At 28.3% G+C, this 19,177-nt stretch overlaps 1 protein-coding gene across 2 annotated transcripts in view; it reads left to right on the top strand.

Moving 5' to 3' along the window:
* The first annotated feature begins 2,943 nt into the window (after nucleotides 1-2,943).
* Nucleotides 2,944-19,177, top strand: part of LOC100201879 (N-lysine methyltransferase KMT5A-A) — a 37,938-nt gene continuing 21,704 nt past the window's right edge. For both annotated transcript variants that reach the window (XM_065814514.1, XM_065814515.1), the window contains exon 1: nucleotides 2,944-3,146. In XM_065814514.1, coding sequence (XP_065670586.1) covers nucleotides 3,044-3,146 — 103 coding nt within the window. In that variant the 5' untranslated portion in view covers nucleotides 2,944-3,043. The remainder of the gene's footprint in view (nucleotides 3,147-19,177) is intronic.

The following is a 19,177-nucleotide window of genomic DNA, read 5'->3' on the forward strand; positions in this document are numbered from 1 at the left end:
TGAGTTTTAGTTTGAATATAGTTATTGCTTGCATGTCTAGTAAGATACTTGTGCTGTTTTTTTAAAATAGGGTTTTAAAAATACTTGGCATTGTATCGTTATTAATTTTGTACATAAAAATTAAATGATGATATATATTTATTTGGCAACCATTTAAAATTTTTAGAATAATAAATAGTGGTTGTAAATGAGAGAGACTGTCTGCGTTGGATATTATTCTTAAGGGATGTTTTTGTTTGTTGAATGGTTTGTTTAGTTTTTTTTTTTTATTAAAGCTGCACCAAGCAATGTTAGCATAATTAAGAAAGCAATGAATAAAAGAGAAGTAGATGAATTTTAAGCAAATTTGATTTAGGTAAGGTTTTACCTAAATCAAATTTTCAAAGTATGCCAATATTTTTAGAAATTTTATTTTCGAATAATTTTATGTGATTTATATTATCTTTATATGTGACATTTTCATCAAGAAGAACACATCGAAGGTAGTTTTACATAAAAGCCATATAATTAGATGGACTTAAATAAATTAATTTTTAAAAAAAAACATGGTGACAACTTATTTGGGTTTAGATAGACAGTTAACAAAAAGTTTTTAGATATTTTTGTGTCTAAGTTATAAAAAAAAAAAGACTTAATTTTTTTGCTTGAAAACTTTAACTTAATACAACCAAAAAAAAATACACCGCTGGAAAGTTTTAGTTTTGTTTAAATTTACTTAATTTTAATGGCGTATTTTTTTGTAATTCCACTGAAAATGGTGTCTTTAAAGCAGTTTATTCATGTTGATTTTTTAGATTTATTTTTCAAATAAGATAGCAACTATAAAACTTTAGATTTTTTTTTTGAGTTAACTCTAATTTTCTTATAAACTATCTACTCCAACTTGAAGTAACTTAATACCAAAAATTATTGGTACATAATGCCTCGTCCAATATTTGAAAATATTAACAGCGATATTCCCAGTGGGTATGCGTCGTCCGGGGGACGGCCGACTGATATCCCCCGGACAACATGTGCCCACTGGGTTCCATTGACTTTTTTAATCTGAAATTACAATTGGGTCTCAGTTTTTCTCTACCGACGGCTTTGTTCAAAACGTCTGTTCAAATTTATTCGTCTATTGGTTTATGTGCATCTTACAATGACACTGTAATGTATGAGGCATCTGCAGCTTTTCACCATCCACTTTTTATATTACCACAAACTTATTTGAACAGCATTAAAGAAATGCTTTTTTATTTCCATGCATCAGGGCATTTTCCTTATGTAAGTCTGCGCTTTTGTATTAACAGGATATGCTACAATCTACAATTAGAGAAGTTAATGAACGGCTGTGTTTATTAGGAATTTATTGAAGAGCTTTTCACAGTTAGACATTCCGATAAACTCAATGTGGTACAAATTTTGTGGATAATATCATGATCTAAAACTTTTGTTTCACCTATTTTAATAATAAAACTTACCATTTATTAGAAAGATATAAAAAGAGGTAAAAAATTGAGACCAGACCAAGTGAAGAAGTTACTTTATGAAAATCTTGACCCCCACCAGTATGTTACTGCGCAGATTAAGTTTTTGATATGGTAAAAAAGTACAAATAAGGATCTTTGAAAGAACCGCTAGAAAACATCAATGAAATCAACCTATTGATAAGGAATAACTGAATAGACACAACCCAGCGGGCATTTCTTTTTAAAAGTTACGTTCTAAATGTATTTTAAATGTCTTTTAAACGTCTTCTAAACATTCTTACGTAAAGAACGTTTAATAGACGTTTAAAAAACGTTTAGAAGACATTTAGAACGTAATTTTTAAAAACAAATACCTGTTCAGAACTATGATAACGATGATAGAAAAATGCTGACAATGAAAATCAAGATGATGAAAATAAATATGTAATGGCAATACAAGAATAGAAAATCGTTATGTCGCAAAAATATAATATTTCTCTTTTTAACGGGATATAGGTTTTGAGTAATGCTCTTTAACATGATCTTGATAACATCGCACAAAAATATGTTAAAATAGCATTTTCACTGTAGATGAAGAAGTTATTTTACACATCAATTCACCCAAAACAACACATAACATGGATATAACAGAACATTGAGCAGCCGTGGTGTAGTGGTAGCGCACTTGCTTTGGAAACAAAGGATCTGTAGTTCAAACCCCACCTCTGGGCAAGTTTTACATCGGTTAGGAAGGAGGCGTGAACTTCCAATTAAATGTTCATTGTCCTGTGATAAGATCGTAAGGACTTCTTGATACACCTAAATAAAATTAAAAAAAAAAGAAAAAAAAAAGACATGTTAGTGCTAAGACATCCTTCCATTACATCCATCCATTGCTGTTTTAATTACTATATTGCTCGATAAATATATTCATATCTTTGCTATAGAAAAATATTCAAACAAAAATGTGGTCTAAATTTTAACTTCAATTTATATTGGAGTAGCATAAAGCATAGTCATTAAGTCTTAAAGCATAATCTGTTATTAAGACTATGCCTGATAAGTCAATGCTTGATTACTAAAAATTTAAATATACTCGTGCGCATGACACCTTTTATTACTACATGCGTAGTAATAAAAGGTTTATTTTTAATTTGGCGCGTATTGCTTTTGAAGTTTATTATTAACAAATATGGCTAATAATTTTATAATTAGTTAATAGTAATAATAGATAAATTTAGGCGAAATCTGTATGTCCATTTGTGTGTGACTGATCACTATAAAAGTGACTAATCATGCGAAACTAAAAACTTTCAGAGTTTTAATAACTATTAAAAAATAAAACTATGACAGCTTTAACTATACAAAAACCATTTTTTCATTCATTCATTTGTTAAGCCTTAAAAAATTTTATAATTTTTTAAGGCTTAACAAATTTTATAATTTTTTAAGGCTTAACAACTGTTACAATTTCTAAATATATTATTAATAAAGTTATATTTTACTTGTTCTTCTTTAGGTAAAAATGCTTCAATAATTATTTTAAAGTTCGCTAAGGGTAACAAAATATAGCTCCAGTTACCTTAGAAACTATGGAGAATCACCAAGAAAATAAACTGCTTGTTACAAAACCTATCAGATCTTGCGAAAGACTTGAAGAAAAAAAAGAAAAATACAATGAAGAAAGCTATAAAGGTTTAAATTCCTTTTAAATTACATTTTTACCTATTTAAAAAAAGCAATTGAAAAGTACACAAATCTGTTTAGACTAATACTTAGCCCTGATAAGATTACAACATCAAAAAACCTAAAAAAGCAAGTTGCATTCTTTTACTGTATCCGGTCCCTTCATGCTATAAAAACGGTCCCTTCATGCTATAAAAACATTTATTAATCCAGTTTTTTTCCTTGCACATCAAAAAAACCTTATAACTATTAGCCATATTCATGTTTCTCTTTTATTTACAACCTACAACTTTTCAAGTCTTCAGTTAACCATTTCATAGTATTTTTACTTATTTTCTATTTTAAAGTAACTCATAACTTAATAGTTGTTGCTTGCAATCTTGTTTAAAGTAAATTAGAGTTTGAAAATGTATAAATATATGCCAGTATTTAAAAAGTAGTAAATGTAAGCATAAAATTATAATATATAAAGTATTATAAATTTTTTTCTAGCTCTGACTATCAACCCCTTCTAAATCTTTTAGTTTAGCTGGGGCCAGGGCCAGGTTTGAAAAAAGTCTCATTTTTTAGCCGGGGCTGGGGCCCGGGTCATTCACTATTGGAGTGCTTGCAAATCAAAGGATAGTACCCATCAATATTAACATTAGAAGAGGGAATAGCCCAATTTAAGTTAGTCTCACAAAAAGCAAGCAAGTAAATTTTACAAGAGGTAAGATTTAAGTGATGGAAAGTTATTTGGAAGACCACAAATATTTGTCAAAAATATAATTAAGCTCGCAATTAAATTAAAAATAAATTAGTTTTGAAGTTAAAAAGAAAGTAATTAAAATAATAACAACATTTTCGGTTCTAAATTAGAATTAATATATTAAATGAAAATTAATATTTATTTCCAATAATCATCCAATTCAATAACTATCATTGCAAAATTTGTACAAATAAGAAAAAAAAAAAATTTTCTTCAAATAATTCTTCAAATAAGGTTTTTGGATACTATTCCTAAATCCTAATTTTGATATTATTCTGTATAGGCATATAGTTTTCCAATAGTATTCCATATAGGCATTTTTAACTTTATTCCTTCTAAATGAATTTCAAATTATTATTATTATTTTTTGAATTAATTCCTTAAAATTACTCCCGAAAAAATGTTTTGATCAAAAAAATTTCGATATTAATCCGTTTTTTGAGCAATTTTTTTTTATACTATTCTGCTTTCCCCTACTACAACTGCGTTAATTGACAATGGAATAACTGAATATAAGATAATTTATGAAAAAGCAAGAGTGGCTGATTCAATTGAAACTATGCACAGTCAAAAAGTTTTACAATTTAAAGTAATTGGTGTAGATGGAAAAAAAAGGCAAAATTTTATTAGTTTATGTGATGAAATACAAGAGCAATAACATGTTCTTTTATAATAAGTAATCATTCTATAAGTGTTATATAAGCAATAGTTCCTGGTAATACATGTTCTTTTGCTGGTGTGGATAATTGGTTAGTTTTAAAATTAAAGTAGATTGTTTACTTTACCAGAACTACCAATACGCCATGTTATATCTGAAATAGTTGGAAAAAGTAATGAACCTTAAAAGTATACTTCAAAAAAGGCTCCTTTATAAAATAATAGTTTATCAACAAACAAGATAACATAATTTGAAAGATTTTATTGATAAATCTTCAGGGTAACTTCTACTGCTGCTCTCAAATAAACTTACTATTATATGATGGAGTTGTAAGTAATCATGCTCTTAATCAAATCCTGCAAATTAGGTATCCAGAAAAATTGATTCAGATTTCAAGCCTAAAATCAAAGCTAAGGCAGTTAAGCCCTTGAATTTTAAAGCTGATATTTGGACCGACTTCATTGAGGTTTCTTAGATAAAGTTTGAGCCTCCTATTTCAGTTTTTGTTTCTTCAAATGAATTACTACAAGCTATTCAAACGAGTAATAAACTTTCTCTTATTAATCTGCTTAACAATTCCCAATTGGTAAAAAGAACTGTAAAACTCACATCTGAAGCTTCTAAAAAATTTTATGGGGGAGTGAAAAGACTTCATTTTGACTAAAAATCAAAGCAGAACCAAAAACAGCCAAAATACAAAAAAGCGAATTACATATGTATTGTGATGTACAGATTAATCAGCATCGGCATTGGCTTAATGGGCCACTTTTTGCATAATCGGAATCGGTATTCGGTTTTTTATTAATTTACCAATTTTCCAACTGTTGGCATTTTAATATTTTATCCTGCATTAGGATAATAATTAAATGATAAATATGTTTTATTGTTAATAAAAAACTACTAATAGAAAAATAACAATATATAATCTTTTATATGTAAGCCATCTTTATATATTTACTACATATAATTGCCATGTATATATATAAACACTGTTACTCTTTGTCTGCTAATAACAAAGTTTTACGGCTTCACATTCCTGAAACATATAGGCTTTTGCCCCCTTGTCGAACGTGTACTTCTTCAATTCTCAGTATGTTCTTCTTCAGTTACAAGTAGTTCGGACATATCAGATTTATGACTTTTGAAAGGATTGAGTTTCTCATTATTGATGGAATCATAACGTATACTGTCTTTATTATTCATAACCATACTAGGCTCAGTTAGGAGTTTATTTATTTGGTCACAGTTTGCTAATGTACCTGAAGAGTTATCCCTTAATAAAGTTTTGACCAGCCTGAGAGATAAATGAAGCAGGTTCAGGTTTTGAATCTAATCTTTAGCGATACCATGATGGTATTCCACTCTCAAAGCTCATAGTGAGAGGAGATCTCAACTGCCTCCCCATCATCTCAGAAGGACTCCTTGATCTTCCTGCATTTTGTATTGTTCTTTAACTTAAAAGCATTCTGCTTAAATATCCACATAATAAACCTTTATCCGGTGACTAAGCTTTTAAACCCATCTTGACTGTCTCTACCAATCTTTCAGCTGCTCCATTAGATTGAGGATGGTAAGATGGAGCCTTATAAGGCAAGCAACCTATTTTCTTTATCCACTGGTGTAAGGTGGTATCATAAAAAATTTGCAGCATTATTAGAAACCTCTGGAACTCCATTTCTTGAAAAAACACTTTGTTGTACTGCCTTCACTGTGGCAGCTTCACGGTTATTTACCTTAATAACTTCAGGCCATCCAGAAAAAGAATCTACTAGAATTAAAAACAGACCGACACCCTGTAAATAGGCATGATCCATATGCACTAGGGTGGAGTGATTTTCATACTTTTTTGGAAATTCAACTTTAGTAACCCGGGAGTAAGTTCAACGGGGTAAAATATGAGCTCATGAAAAATTTCAGCTATCCAAAATAAAAAATGGCAACCTTAATCGGCTTTGAAAAAATGTGAAAAAACGCAATTTTTCTTAATTTTCACGTTTTTCTTCAATTTATGAAATCAATTAATAAAAATATCAAAACCAGTCAAAAGTTTATTTTTTCAAATAATTATTTATTCATAAGGAAATGGTCAAATAAATTAATAATAAATTATAAAAATTTTATTAAAACATTTAATTTATTTTTAGCAAGTTTTTATACCTCATTTTAATGCACATCTATTAATATAAAATACAATCAAGTTTTAAACAGCAAACTTAAAATTACTTATAACTTAACTGTATATACAAAGTTTACTTATGTAAGTTATTTTTAGTTTTTTAAAGTACAATTAGTGGTAATAAAAATAGTCATAAATACCATCACCAAAATCCAAACATGTTTTTAAGTTGTTTTTTAATTGTTCTTTACATTATAAACAATTTATATACATAATAAACACTTAAATTCATGAATATAAGATTTCAATTGCCAAAGGGACGAGCATATGCGAAATATTTCTAAAATAAATATTTTGCAAATGTGAGTCGAACACTTTACCACTACCCTACTACTGCATTGGTCCTAAATCCTAAACACACTTTTATATTCCTTGCAATCAAAAAAGTAAAAGCAAGTACATTCATATAAAGATGTTTTATTAACATCAAATGCATAACAAAATTATTTATTAAAAAACCACAAAGTCGTTTTTAGTTTCAAAATGTGGTCGAATTTCCCTGGATTTTAGTTTGGTCAAAATATATTTGTGACGAGCTTCCCTGCCATATACTTGGTGACTAGCCTCTGTAACTAATTTGACAGCGCGTTCTATGCTCTGCGCATGAGAAGGAAATTCAGGTAAGTTCGGAACTTCTTTAGTTGCAATTAGTGCATCTATTTGGTCATCCTTCAACCATATTGTTGATGCCGGTTCACTGCTTTTCTTAAAGTCAATTAATTCTGTCCAAGAAGTTGCTTGAAAGTTTGTCAACATTAGCAATATTTGTAGCACGGCATTCTTTATCTTTACTTGTCCTGAGTTTTTCAATGACTAGTAATGCCTGTTCCCTTATGTTAGAATCTTAATCTCTAAGCATACAATATAAAAAGTTCTCAGACAATAGACAATATGAATTTTTTTTAGATTTTAAAAAAAAAAATACTGTATTTCCTCATCTTGCTTTCTTATCTGTTCTGTCATTTTAAAGAATATACTCGGAGAATCTATAAATTTAGAAGACCTTTTGATAAGAAACTAAATGTATGCATACACTTGTACAATAAAATTCACAAGCCTTACATGCTCTAGACTTGGTGCTTCAGTACGAGTATACAAAGCCATGATTCGAATTGCTAAAGTCAACCGTCTTGCGTTGTTTTATGGACCAATTTTTCTTCTAAAAAATATGGGATTAACAAATCCTTTAGAAATTCCAAGACAATATTCAAATAATAGTCTTTGATCGTGACTTAAATCATTAATTACTTCAATGGGAATATTTAGTATCTTCACTGGAGTATCAATTTTGGTAAACTTCACTTGTGGGTTAAGATGGAAATCTATAGAAACTTGCTTTCCAATAGGTCCTGAAAATTTATTTGCACACTTTGAACTGCCATCAACTATTTTGAATTCTTTTCGAAATGGAAGTTCATTGTGATGCAAAGTACATCCAATAAGGTGTATTTTTCTTTCTAATTTCTTTTCTAAACATGCAACAACTCCAGTTTTGAAACCTGTATTAACATTTGTATTATCAAGAAGAAGAGCTTGTACTGAATTTAAACTATCATACTCTTTCAGAACATTATATACAATTTCACTTTGAAGTAAACCAGTTGCACCATTTGATGGAAGATTTTTATGAGAGAGATATGAACCATTTTTAAAACTATTTTCATTAGTAAAAGTTAAATGATGTTCTTTTTCAGTAACTCTCGACAAGCGAGTTTCTCCATTTTCAATGACATCCTTAAACTGAAGAACATTTTTATCATCTTTACCATCAACACCCAAACACACCAAGTTAATTAAATTATTATCATGTTGATCACCATATCTTGACATTATTTTCTTCTTCTCTCTATAAAACAACTCAAAGTATTATAGTTAGCAAAATATCGTATTAAATGGTTTGTAAATAAGCATTTATATAAACTAATAAATAAAGAGATATATTTATATTTGTCTAACTTATATAATGAAATAGTATTTACCTCTCAATTTTGCTTCGATCTACAACTTAATTCAAATCTCCATGTTTAATGATTCCATAATCATACCTACAAATAAGAAACTATGAAATAAATAAACAAAACTGAAAAAGCAAAGTATATTATCTATATGTGATCCCTTAACATTCTATATTCACCCTCTCCTCTCCTTCTGGGGATGAACAATGGTGAAACTTATGATTTTTTTTTTTCACACTTTTAATATAGTATATATAAGAAATTCTCATCTAAACTCAATATGTATAAAAATTTTATATACCTGACAGCCTCCATTGCAAATCTATCAAGTTTTATTAAATTATATTGAGAACTTTTTAATGGATTATATTCTTCCTCAGAATCATTTACCTGTAAAAATACTTAGTATTTAAAATATAAAAAAAACAACCATATATCTCAAGCAGCACACTTTGCAGGGCCAACATTTGAAAATGTTTTAGCGTTGCCCCAGTGTGCTGTTTGCAATATATATATATATATTATATATATATATATATATATATATATATATATATATATATATATATATATATATATATATATATATATATATATATAGAACCCTTAGATGTTGTCCGAAAGTTTTTTCCATATTTTGTTGACAAAAAGTAAAAATTAAAATGCAAGACCGGAATTTTTTTTTTTTAATAATGATAGACTGCCTGCCCCAACCAAACCCTCAGTCGATGTAGCAGCACTCCCTTGCGGGTCAGGCTATTTGTCAGTCGATGTAGCAGCACTCCCTTGCGGGTCAGGCTATTTGTCAGTCAATGTAGCAGCACTCCCTTGCGAGTCAGGCTATTTGTCAGTCGATGTAGCAGCACTCCCTTGCGAGTCAGGCTATAAGATAGTCGATGTAGCAACACTCCGCGCATGATTTACAGTAAAAAAAATAAAAATAAAAACATTTTATTAAAAAAAATTAAAATAAAAACATTTTATTAAAAAAAATTAAAATAAAAACATTGTTTATATTGTTAAAAACATTCAAAATGTTTTAAAAACATTCAGAATGTTTTTAAAAACATTCTGGTCAATTAAATTTGCGTTTTTGTGGTTTTTTTAAAAAACGATTAATTTGTAATTAAATTAATGGTTTTTACTTTCGTCCAACACGGAAATGTTGGACGAAAGTTAAAAGTAATTAAAAGTGACGTATATGTTGGCGTTAGAATCACTTTTTTCCTTCCGCTCTTCCCAAAGCCAACAAACTATAGATTTATATATATATATATATATATATACATTCATATATACGTATATGTGTACATATATATATAAATATATATACATATATATATTTAATTTTTTTCTTATATTCTATTATTATAGTCAGAAACCTTCCTGATAAACTTACTGATGGTGACTCAAGTTATTTAAGAAAAAAATTAGATAAGAGTTTTTACTAATTTATTATTGCTCTGTTCTTTAAGAACATTGAGTACTCATTTGTAGGTTATTATAACATAATTTTTATATATATATATATATATATATATATATATATATATATATATATATATATATATATATATATATATATATATATATATATATATATATGTATATATGTATATATGTATATATGTATATATATATATATGTATGTATATATATATATATGTATATATATATATATATATATATATATATATATATATATATATATATATATATATATATATATATGTATATATGTATATATATATATATATATATTGCAGATAAAAACAACAAATATTCTAATATATACAATAATATATAAAAATTTAATCAAATACCTTTCTAGTTTTACAAAGACACAAGATATGCTCTACTTGGCAATTGATGATGCTACACTTAACATCCCTGTCATTACATAAAACAGTCGCTAATTCACAAGTACATGATGATACATCAAAATCATATCTTAATACTCCTTACTTTTAGATTTACAACGTCCTCGGTTTATAGATTTTACTCTTTCAAAAAGATTTCTTAATTTTCTTAAGATTAAATTTCTCTGAAGAAGAGGTAGACGTGGGTTTACTTTATTCCACAAAGTACTAAGAGAATTCTCAACCTCTTCTAGTAGATTCTATTTGGAAATATTTTGGTTATTGCTTTTAGTAAAATAAAAAAACTGAATTACTTGACGAAATGTTAGAAGATCAGCTGAAGGCATTTCTGATGGGAGGCCTCTGTATTTTAGACTATTTTCCAAACGAGTTTTCCTGGATTTGCTCTTAGGCATTTTTTCTATAAATTGTTTTGCTATTAATAAATTATAATTTAAAAATTATCTAAAAACAACAACACACAATGCGCAATGCCCACTTTGAAAAAAAAATCAAAAAATGGCGGTTTTCCTCAAAAATAGATTAAGTCTTAATAAATGTACATTTTTGTGAACCAGCCATTTTCCAGGCATTATTAGCAAGTACATGTTATACATTTTATTATTATTTTTTGATAATCTATTTACTCCAGGGTTACTATAGTTCTGATTCCAAAATCACTCCACCCTAATATGCACTCTACACTAAGGTTTATTTTTCATTTGGCCATGCTTGTAGCGTCCTCTCTTTCTTCACCTTTATCTCAGAATATTTTTCACAGTTTTTCACATATTCTTCAACATCTTGACAGTAGTCAGGTCACCAAGCTCCAACTTTAATCTACATCAATTTTGCATTGTGCCACAATGTATGTCATTATAGATTGATTTGATGAACTTCCTTCTCATTGTTTTAGGAGGTACAATGAGATCACCATTACATACAATTCCCTTTTCAATATTCAATTTACTCCTAATAGTTTTATAGCAAAAATAATTGGAGCACCTGCTCCAATTATTTTTGCTATTTCTGGTTTTGATATCTATCAATGTTCTATCATTTTCTGTTTTGTTTTTTTTAATTATTTGCCTAAGATCACAATATCTGACTAAGATCACGATATCTGAATCGAGTCAGATATTGTGAGTCAGGGCTATTCTAGACCGTTTTCGACAGCATCAACCGTTTGTAGGTGCTGCCCAAATTAAAATTTGAGGACCTTTTTTTTTGTTTTTAAGGCAAATATTGTTTTTGCAAAATAATGCTGATTTTCTGCTAAATTAAATTTTTTTTTCCTAAAATGGGTCCTGTAAGTGTATAAGGTTTCTTGGGCCTTTTCTTTATCTTGTGGTAAAAAGGCAGTCTCAATAATGCATCAGCGAGAGGATTGTTTTCTCCCTTCTTATAGCCTATTTCGTAGTCAAATGCCATCATTTGTAGGGCCCATCTTAAAATTCTAGCAGATGCCACTTCAGGCAGTTCTTTATTACAATCAAATATAAACTCTAATGGTCTGTGATTTGATATCCATTTAAATTTCCTACCCAATAAAAAATGTCTAGCTCTGTGAGTAGACCATACAATAGCCAACACTTCTCTCTCGATACTAGAATATCTTGTCTCAGTATCTGATAAAGTTCATGAGAGATACAATACTGGATGACCATTTTGTGAAAGTATTCCAGATATAGCTTTTTCACTGGCATCAGTTAATTCTAGATCTTTGTTGATGTGATAAACTTTTACCACAGGTTCTTTGCAAAAAAATTTTTGTTAGCACCTCAAATGCATGTTGATGTTCTTTCCTCCACTCAAATGTAACTCCTTTCTTTCTTAAATTATTTAAAGGTAATATTTTTTTTTCAGCATATTTTTCAATGTGTCAACCATAAAAATTTATTTTCTTTTATTTATACTCATTCCCAATTCCTTCAATTTGCTCAAAATTTTACTCAAATTCGATTTAAGTTTTTCAGCATTTTTACCACCAACACATAAACATCTTGAAATATAATCATATTAGAAATAATATCACCAACAACAGATTCTATTGCTCTTTGAAATATCGCACTTGCAGTTTTTACTCCAAGAGGTAAACATGTTTATCTTAACAATCCGTAGGGGTATTAACTGTTTTTATTTCTTGTGCCACTTTGTCCATCTCAATTTGATGATAAGCTACTTTGTCTATCTCAATTTGATGATAAGCTCCCTTGAGATCAATTTTAGCAACATATTTAGTTCCTGCCATTTTATGAAATACAGTCTCAATATTTGGAATAGGGTATGAGTCTGAGCATATTTTTTGATTAACACCTATATTGTAATCTGCACATATGCGTAAATCTCCATCTGTTTTTCTAACAACCACAAGCGGTTAGGCCCATTTGCTTCCACCAGGAAGAACCCTTTGGAGCAACCCTTGCTGTATCATTTCATTGAGTTTATCACTAGTGGTCTTATGTGAATAGGAAGAGGTCAACATTCAAAATAAGTTGGTTGTATGCCATTTTTTAACAGTATATTTGCTTTGTAATTAATTAAATGCCCTTGAACAATAGGTTCTATACTATTAACTAATTTTGTTGCATTGATAATTTATACATCCATGCCAATTAAACCGTGATTTTTTGCACAGTCTGCAATGATAATTTATACAATATAACATTTTTGATTCAGTTTCCAAAGTTGTCTCAAATTTGCCTAGAACTATAACATTTGTACCATCAAACTGTTTCAGGCCGAGATAACATTTTTGTAATTTATGTTTAGACATTAATTGATAAAAAAATTTTGGAATGATTGTGACCTGACTTCCGGTATCAACTTGTATTTTTATATTGTAATCATTTATTTTTACATAAATCTCTGAGTTTGTATAATTCATGTTAATGGAATATACACAAGCAACATCGTTCTCTATTTCCTCTACTGTTCTTTCATACTTAATGTTTGCTTTGCACAAGTTTTTAAAGTGGTTTAATATCCCACATTGTTTACAATTTTTTCCAAATGCTGGGCACTTCCTAGGTAAGTTTTGAAGGCCATAATACTTGCATTTAATTGTTTTTTCTTTATTTTTATCGATATAATTATTTGAAAGGAGGTCTATGTTGTTTTCAATGTTGCTTTGTTACTAAAAGAGAATATTTGTTTAAGTTGCCTGATAAAATCAACACATGCTCCTAGTTTAGGCGACTCTCCACTCTAGCATTTCTAGAGGTTTAGTTCTCCGATCAGAAGATTGGAGGCCATCTCATTTGAATTAAATCATCTTCTGCACTTTGGCCATCTTTTCCCAAATTTCAAAATTGCAAAAATGTGAAGCTTCGCGTAATCTTTGTGCATATGATACAATGTTTTCATTGCTTTGTTGTTTTAATGCTAAAAATTGAACTCTTTCAGCAATAATTAGTCATTTTTGAGGTCTCAAATGGGACATTTCAACATTTTAAATATCATCGAACATCATTTTCTAATTCTTCTGGATATACTATATGGGAAATCTTTTTAACTGCTTCAATGCCTGTTTTTGCCAGAAATAAATCTGTTATCTTGTAGCTACCGTTTATCTCTTTTAATTTCTTTGAATGTGCAGAAGCTGAAAAGCATCTAATCCATGCTTCTACATTGTCTGGATCATTTAAAGTCAAATCAGGCCCTACTCGCAGTGCCATCGTTGTATCGTTAATAAAACACTACTAATAGAAAAATAACAATATATAATCTTTTATATGTAAGCCATCTTTATATATTTACTACATATAATTGCCATGTATATATATAAACACTGTTACTCTTTGTCTGCTAATAACAAAGTTTTACGGGTTCACAAAATAAACTAAGTTTAATGCATTACTTAGAATTTTTTTGAGAAATAGTTTATTTTGACTTTTTTTACAGGCAAATTTGTTTATTCTTTAGATAATTTTGTTAAGCTTTAATTTATCAGCTGAATGTACTTTTATTACCATAATGTTGTTTTAAGAATAATTTTATTTTGTGTTCTATTGTTATACTTAAAAGTAACCTATTTAAGCATTGTTATCATTGTAATCTAAGGGAAAAAAAATGGAAAAAAAAATGTAAGGAAAATTTCAATAATTGTAATAAAACATCCACCTTGGCGTTAGTTTCGTTAGAAAGATTATAAAAAAAGTTAATTTAAGGAATGTTTAAGGATTATTGGCCTCCAGTCTTTCCATTTGATTGAGTGATTACATGACCTGTTGTAAAGATTTTGATCTCTTTGCCAAAAGCTGCACAGAAATTTGTATTACAGCTACTTTTCTTTTCTCCTCTCTTCTCTAAGGCCCCAGGTTCTTAACAATTTTAAAACAATCAGTGTTTTAAAATCTTAAAAAATGTTGTGTGCTTGTCAAAATATTTTAATCCCCTCAGATTAATGTGTGTTTTGTTAGCCCTGTTCTCATCTTTTTCCCTCCTCTTTTCCATTCTTGTGCTCCATACTGTGTTTATGCTGCACCAAGAATTTTTAAAAAGTTCTCTATAATGTTTTTGTAACATTTATTGAAGGTGAATATGAAATCAACACCAAATTAACACCAAATCAACACTAAATTGAATGAAGTTTTACTGTGTCATGGGAATTTAAACCCCTTTTTTCAACCCCTTTTTTCAATTATATTAACAATAATTATTATATCTATTCTTAACATATTATTAATTGGATTTATTTCTTATACAATGGCAGGCAGTGAATAAGAAATAATAATGTTTTGCAATTTTTTGACTTCTAATGCAAAGAGCATATTTGATTTATTAACAGTATTAATAATAATAATACAATTAATAATACATCTCTCGCCCACTAATGTCTGTGTTTGCTGTGTCTTTACCTATATACATACATGACAAAATACAATCAATACTCTTATAATAATCTTTTTAAGAATAAATACTTGTGCAATTAAAAAAGTTTAAATATTTAATAAATTTAGCTATCAAAAATCTTATTTTAAAAAGACTACAATTTGTATAAGATAAATCATTATCTAATTAAAAATGTTTTTTAGGTTAATTAGACAGATGAGATTAAATTATAAAGAAACCCTAATATCGTAGTTTAGTTATAATTATAATTCAAATCTGATGTTAGTGTTTCTCTTTTTTCCACTTTATTCTCTTTTCTTTTTTGTTGGCTTTCAAGATCCTTGTCTTTGAATCCTTGCTCAGGACTAGGTTATTATCATCAACTTTCAAGTGTGCTTTAAAACAATTGGTTGCGTAGTTGATTTTTTACTAGTTTTTTTTTTGAAAACAGTTTTTCTACACAAGCAGTGGTTATAGGGAAAATTAATAATGAATTCAATAAAAGCGTACTGTTAGTATATGAATTTTGATTTAGACAGTTTTTTTTTTTAATCAGCCCATAAGGTTTGAGCACAATATGATTTTTAGATATATTGGTGCTGTTCATTGATTGATTTACATAGGTCAAAGGTTCTGTCTTAAATAAGTAAAACATGCAACAAGTGAACATACATTGAGTCAGGTTTTTGGTTTGGGCAGGCAATCTTTTTATTAAAAAAGTTTTGTTCTGGTCTTTATATTTTAATCTTTTTTTATTTCATTAGAATATGAAAGCCTTGCAAAGAATATGAAACCCTTACAGAATATAAAGTCTTTGCAAAGTAGTCTAAAATTTTTGGACATCTTTGCAAGGGTCTTGTGTGTCTGTGTTTATATAAATTGTTTGTTATATCAGGCTGTCAAGTTGTTGTTTTTTGATTTTTTTTTTCTGGGTCTTTTTTAATTAATCTTTTTTTGTAAGTTTTTTTCATTTTTTTTTTGAATTTTTTCAATTGAAATTTCTTTAAGTATTTGGATTGAGTTGCAGTATATTTTATTTTAAATTTATTTTTTGTAATTTAAGTTATTTTTGATAATTTAACTAAATTTTGCAATAACTCTTACAATCTTTTTTTTTTTAAAGTTTTATTTAAATATTGTAATTTTTAATTGTACTTTTTTTATTGGTTGAAACTTAATTGAGAACTAAATTTCAAATAAAATTTTCAATATTTGTACAGTTACTAGTATTTATTTTTAATTTTTAGTATATTAATCAATAGATAGGTCTATATTTATCAATAAATAGGTCAAAGCCATAATGGGTAAATGGAGTGAGGTTTGGCTGGAAAAGCTTGATAAAAATCAAGTTATAATTAAGCTATGGGCTGAGAAAAAAAACTCTGATTATGAGTCTGTAAACTATGTTCTAGTGGTTTGAAATACAGTTTAGTTGGTTTTCAAGCACTTTATCAGCATTCTACAAAACTTAAACATAAATTAGTTTCTCATATTAGATTTTTAAAAACGGCTCAGCATTTATATGTGGATTCAAATAAAAACTCTATTGGGGGAGAGAAAGTAGTACAATTAGAGTATTCTATAAATGATAAAATTTCAGCTGCAGAAGCTATGTGGCTGTTTAAAGTAGATGAAAATGATCTTGCTTTAAGACATACTGATAAAATATCATTATTATTTCAAAGAATGTTTCCAGATGGTATAGTAAGTCAAGGTTTTAGTATGATTAGACAAAAAACTTCACATATATTTCAAGATGGGCTTGAACCTTTGTTGGAGTAATGCCTGGTTCTAGTATATCAATAAGTCAAGGTGCTTTTACTTGAATGTTTGATGAAACGACTATAGCACAACAAAAAAAACAAATGGATCTTTCAGGGCATGACAAATCTTTTTTTTCTTAATAGACAAATAACAGGGCCAACAACGCGAGGGAGGGAGGGGGGTGTGCCTCCCTCCCCACTTTTTTTCTAAAGGCCCCTTTTTTTTTTCTTTCAATTTTTCTTTTCTTTTATTCAAACAATTTTTTATTAAATTATAAGGGAGTTTTATTTTCAAATAACTTTTATTCTAGTTAATAAGATATATAATAATTAGATATATCAAAGATGCTTATTGAATTTTATTAATTTTTTATTAATTAAAAACAATTTTTCACGCAAATGCATTCATTTTAACTAAAATTTCTCGTGCTTTTGTTAACGCATGTAAAAACCATGCTAAAACATAATTACTTTCTTTAGTTGCATACTTAATTATTAAACTTAAAAGTAACGCTATTAAAAAAGTATTTGGTTTTTTTTAATGTTGTTGAAAGTGTGTTTTAAATTTTAGTTACTTATTGTTTTTTTAATATAAATGTTTTTTTGTATAATAAATAAAAAACTATCAATGGCATAATTATTTGGAAAAAATTGCTGAAGTTATGCGTTCATTTTTAAAAATTTTAAGCCAATGTTTGCTTAAGTAAAAGTAAGGAAATGCGACGTTCATTTTTCTGTCTTTTTTTAACAAACGTTTGCACATTTTGTCGATTTGTTACGCTCTATGTCATTTTTGGTCAGAAGAAGAGAACCAAGTTGTTACAAAATATTTAACATCGCTGTTCTTTGGCAGAGCAACAGCAGAAGATGTCAAAAAATTTTTTTTATAATTCAGCTGATGGTCCTAATATTAACAAGGCCATTTGGAAGTTATTAACATATCCTGATCTTCATAGCCATGGTTTTAATTACCATTCAAAAGTTGCACAAAGTGCAAAGTGCAACTTTTGAATTTCGAAATGCATTTCGAAAAGCCATAATAGTTTTAAGTGAGGAGCATCTTGCATTTGATTTACATGCTTGGTTTAAAGTATGGGTTTTATTAATAAATTTATTGTTAGTATTATTAAAAATGAAATTGTTTTTCACTCATTAGCTAATAAAAAGTTGTTAGTAATAATTGTTAGTCTTAATGCTCAAGTTTGAAGTGTTTTTTTTTATTGTTGTAGAATGCACCCTGCAAAATAGAAGATTTCAAAATATTAGCTGATAGCGTTTTTATTGAAGATGAAACATTGTTTCTTCATTTTATAAATACTAGATAGCTTACTTAGATAGCTTACTTTACTTAGCTTACTTTTTCTGCTTGAATAAGTTTTAAACTGGTATTTAGATTCTGATACAAAAAAATTTAAAAGAATTACTAGGCTGAAGTTTTGAAAAGTGACAAGGAATATGGAAAAAATAAGTATATATATCTCAGTAAAGTTGTTAAGAGCTGTTTAACTATTCAGAATGGAAACGCTAGTGCAGAGCAAAGTTTATCAGATAATGAAAATACATTGACTTCAGAGCGAGTAAAACTAAATGATGAAGCATTAATGGGTCTGAGAATATCAAAGGAATACGCAAGAAGTTGCAATAGAGCATATAATGTTGATGCTCTCTCTAAAGATGTTGTTCAACAGATGCAAAATGCTCACAGAATATATAAAAAAAAGAAAAGCTGAGGAAGAAGAAGAAAAAAGAACTAATGATATTCATGAGCAAAACTTATTGACAAAGAAAAACTGCACAAAGAAATGCTTAAAAAAAGATGAAAAAAACAACAAAAACCTAGATCAAAGGGGAAAAATCAAAAAAATTGTTGAGGAAAATGCAGATCTAGAGTTTCAACTTGCTCTAAATGGTTGTTCTATTTCTAGTAACTTGCTCTAAATTATATAAATCATTTTTTCAATGAAATTTGTCATTTTTCGCCATTTCCCCCCTCAAAATATTGACATTTTTTTCATTTTTTTTTAAAGTTGTTACTAGGCATGTTTATA

The sequence above is a fragment of the Hydra vulgaris genome, chromosome 12 (genome assembly GCF_038396675.1).
Source record: "Hydra vulgaris chromosome 12, alternate assembly HydraT2T_AEP".
NCBI lineage: Eukaryota > Metazoa > Cnidaria > Hydrozoa > Anthoathecata > Hydridae > Hydra > Hydra vulgaris.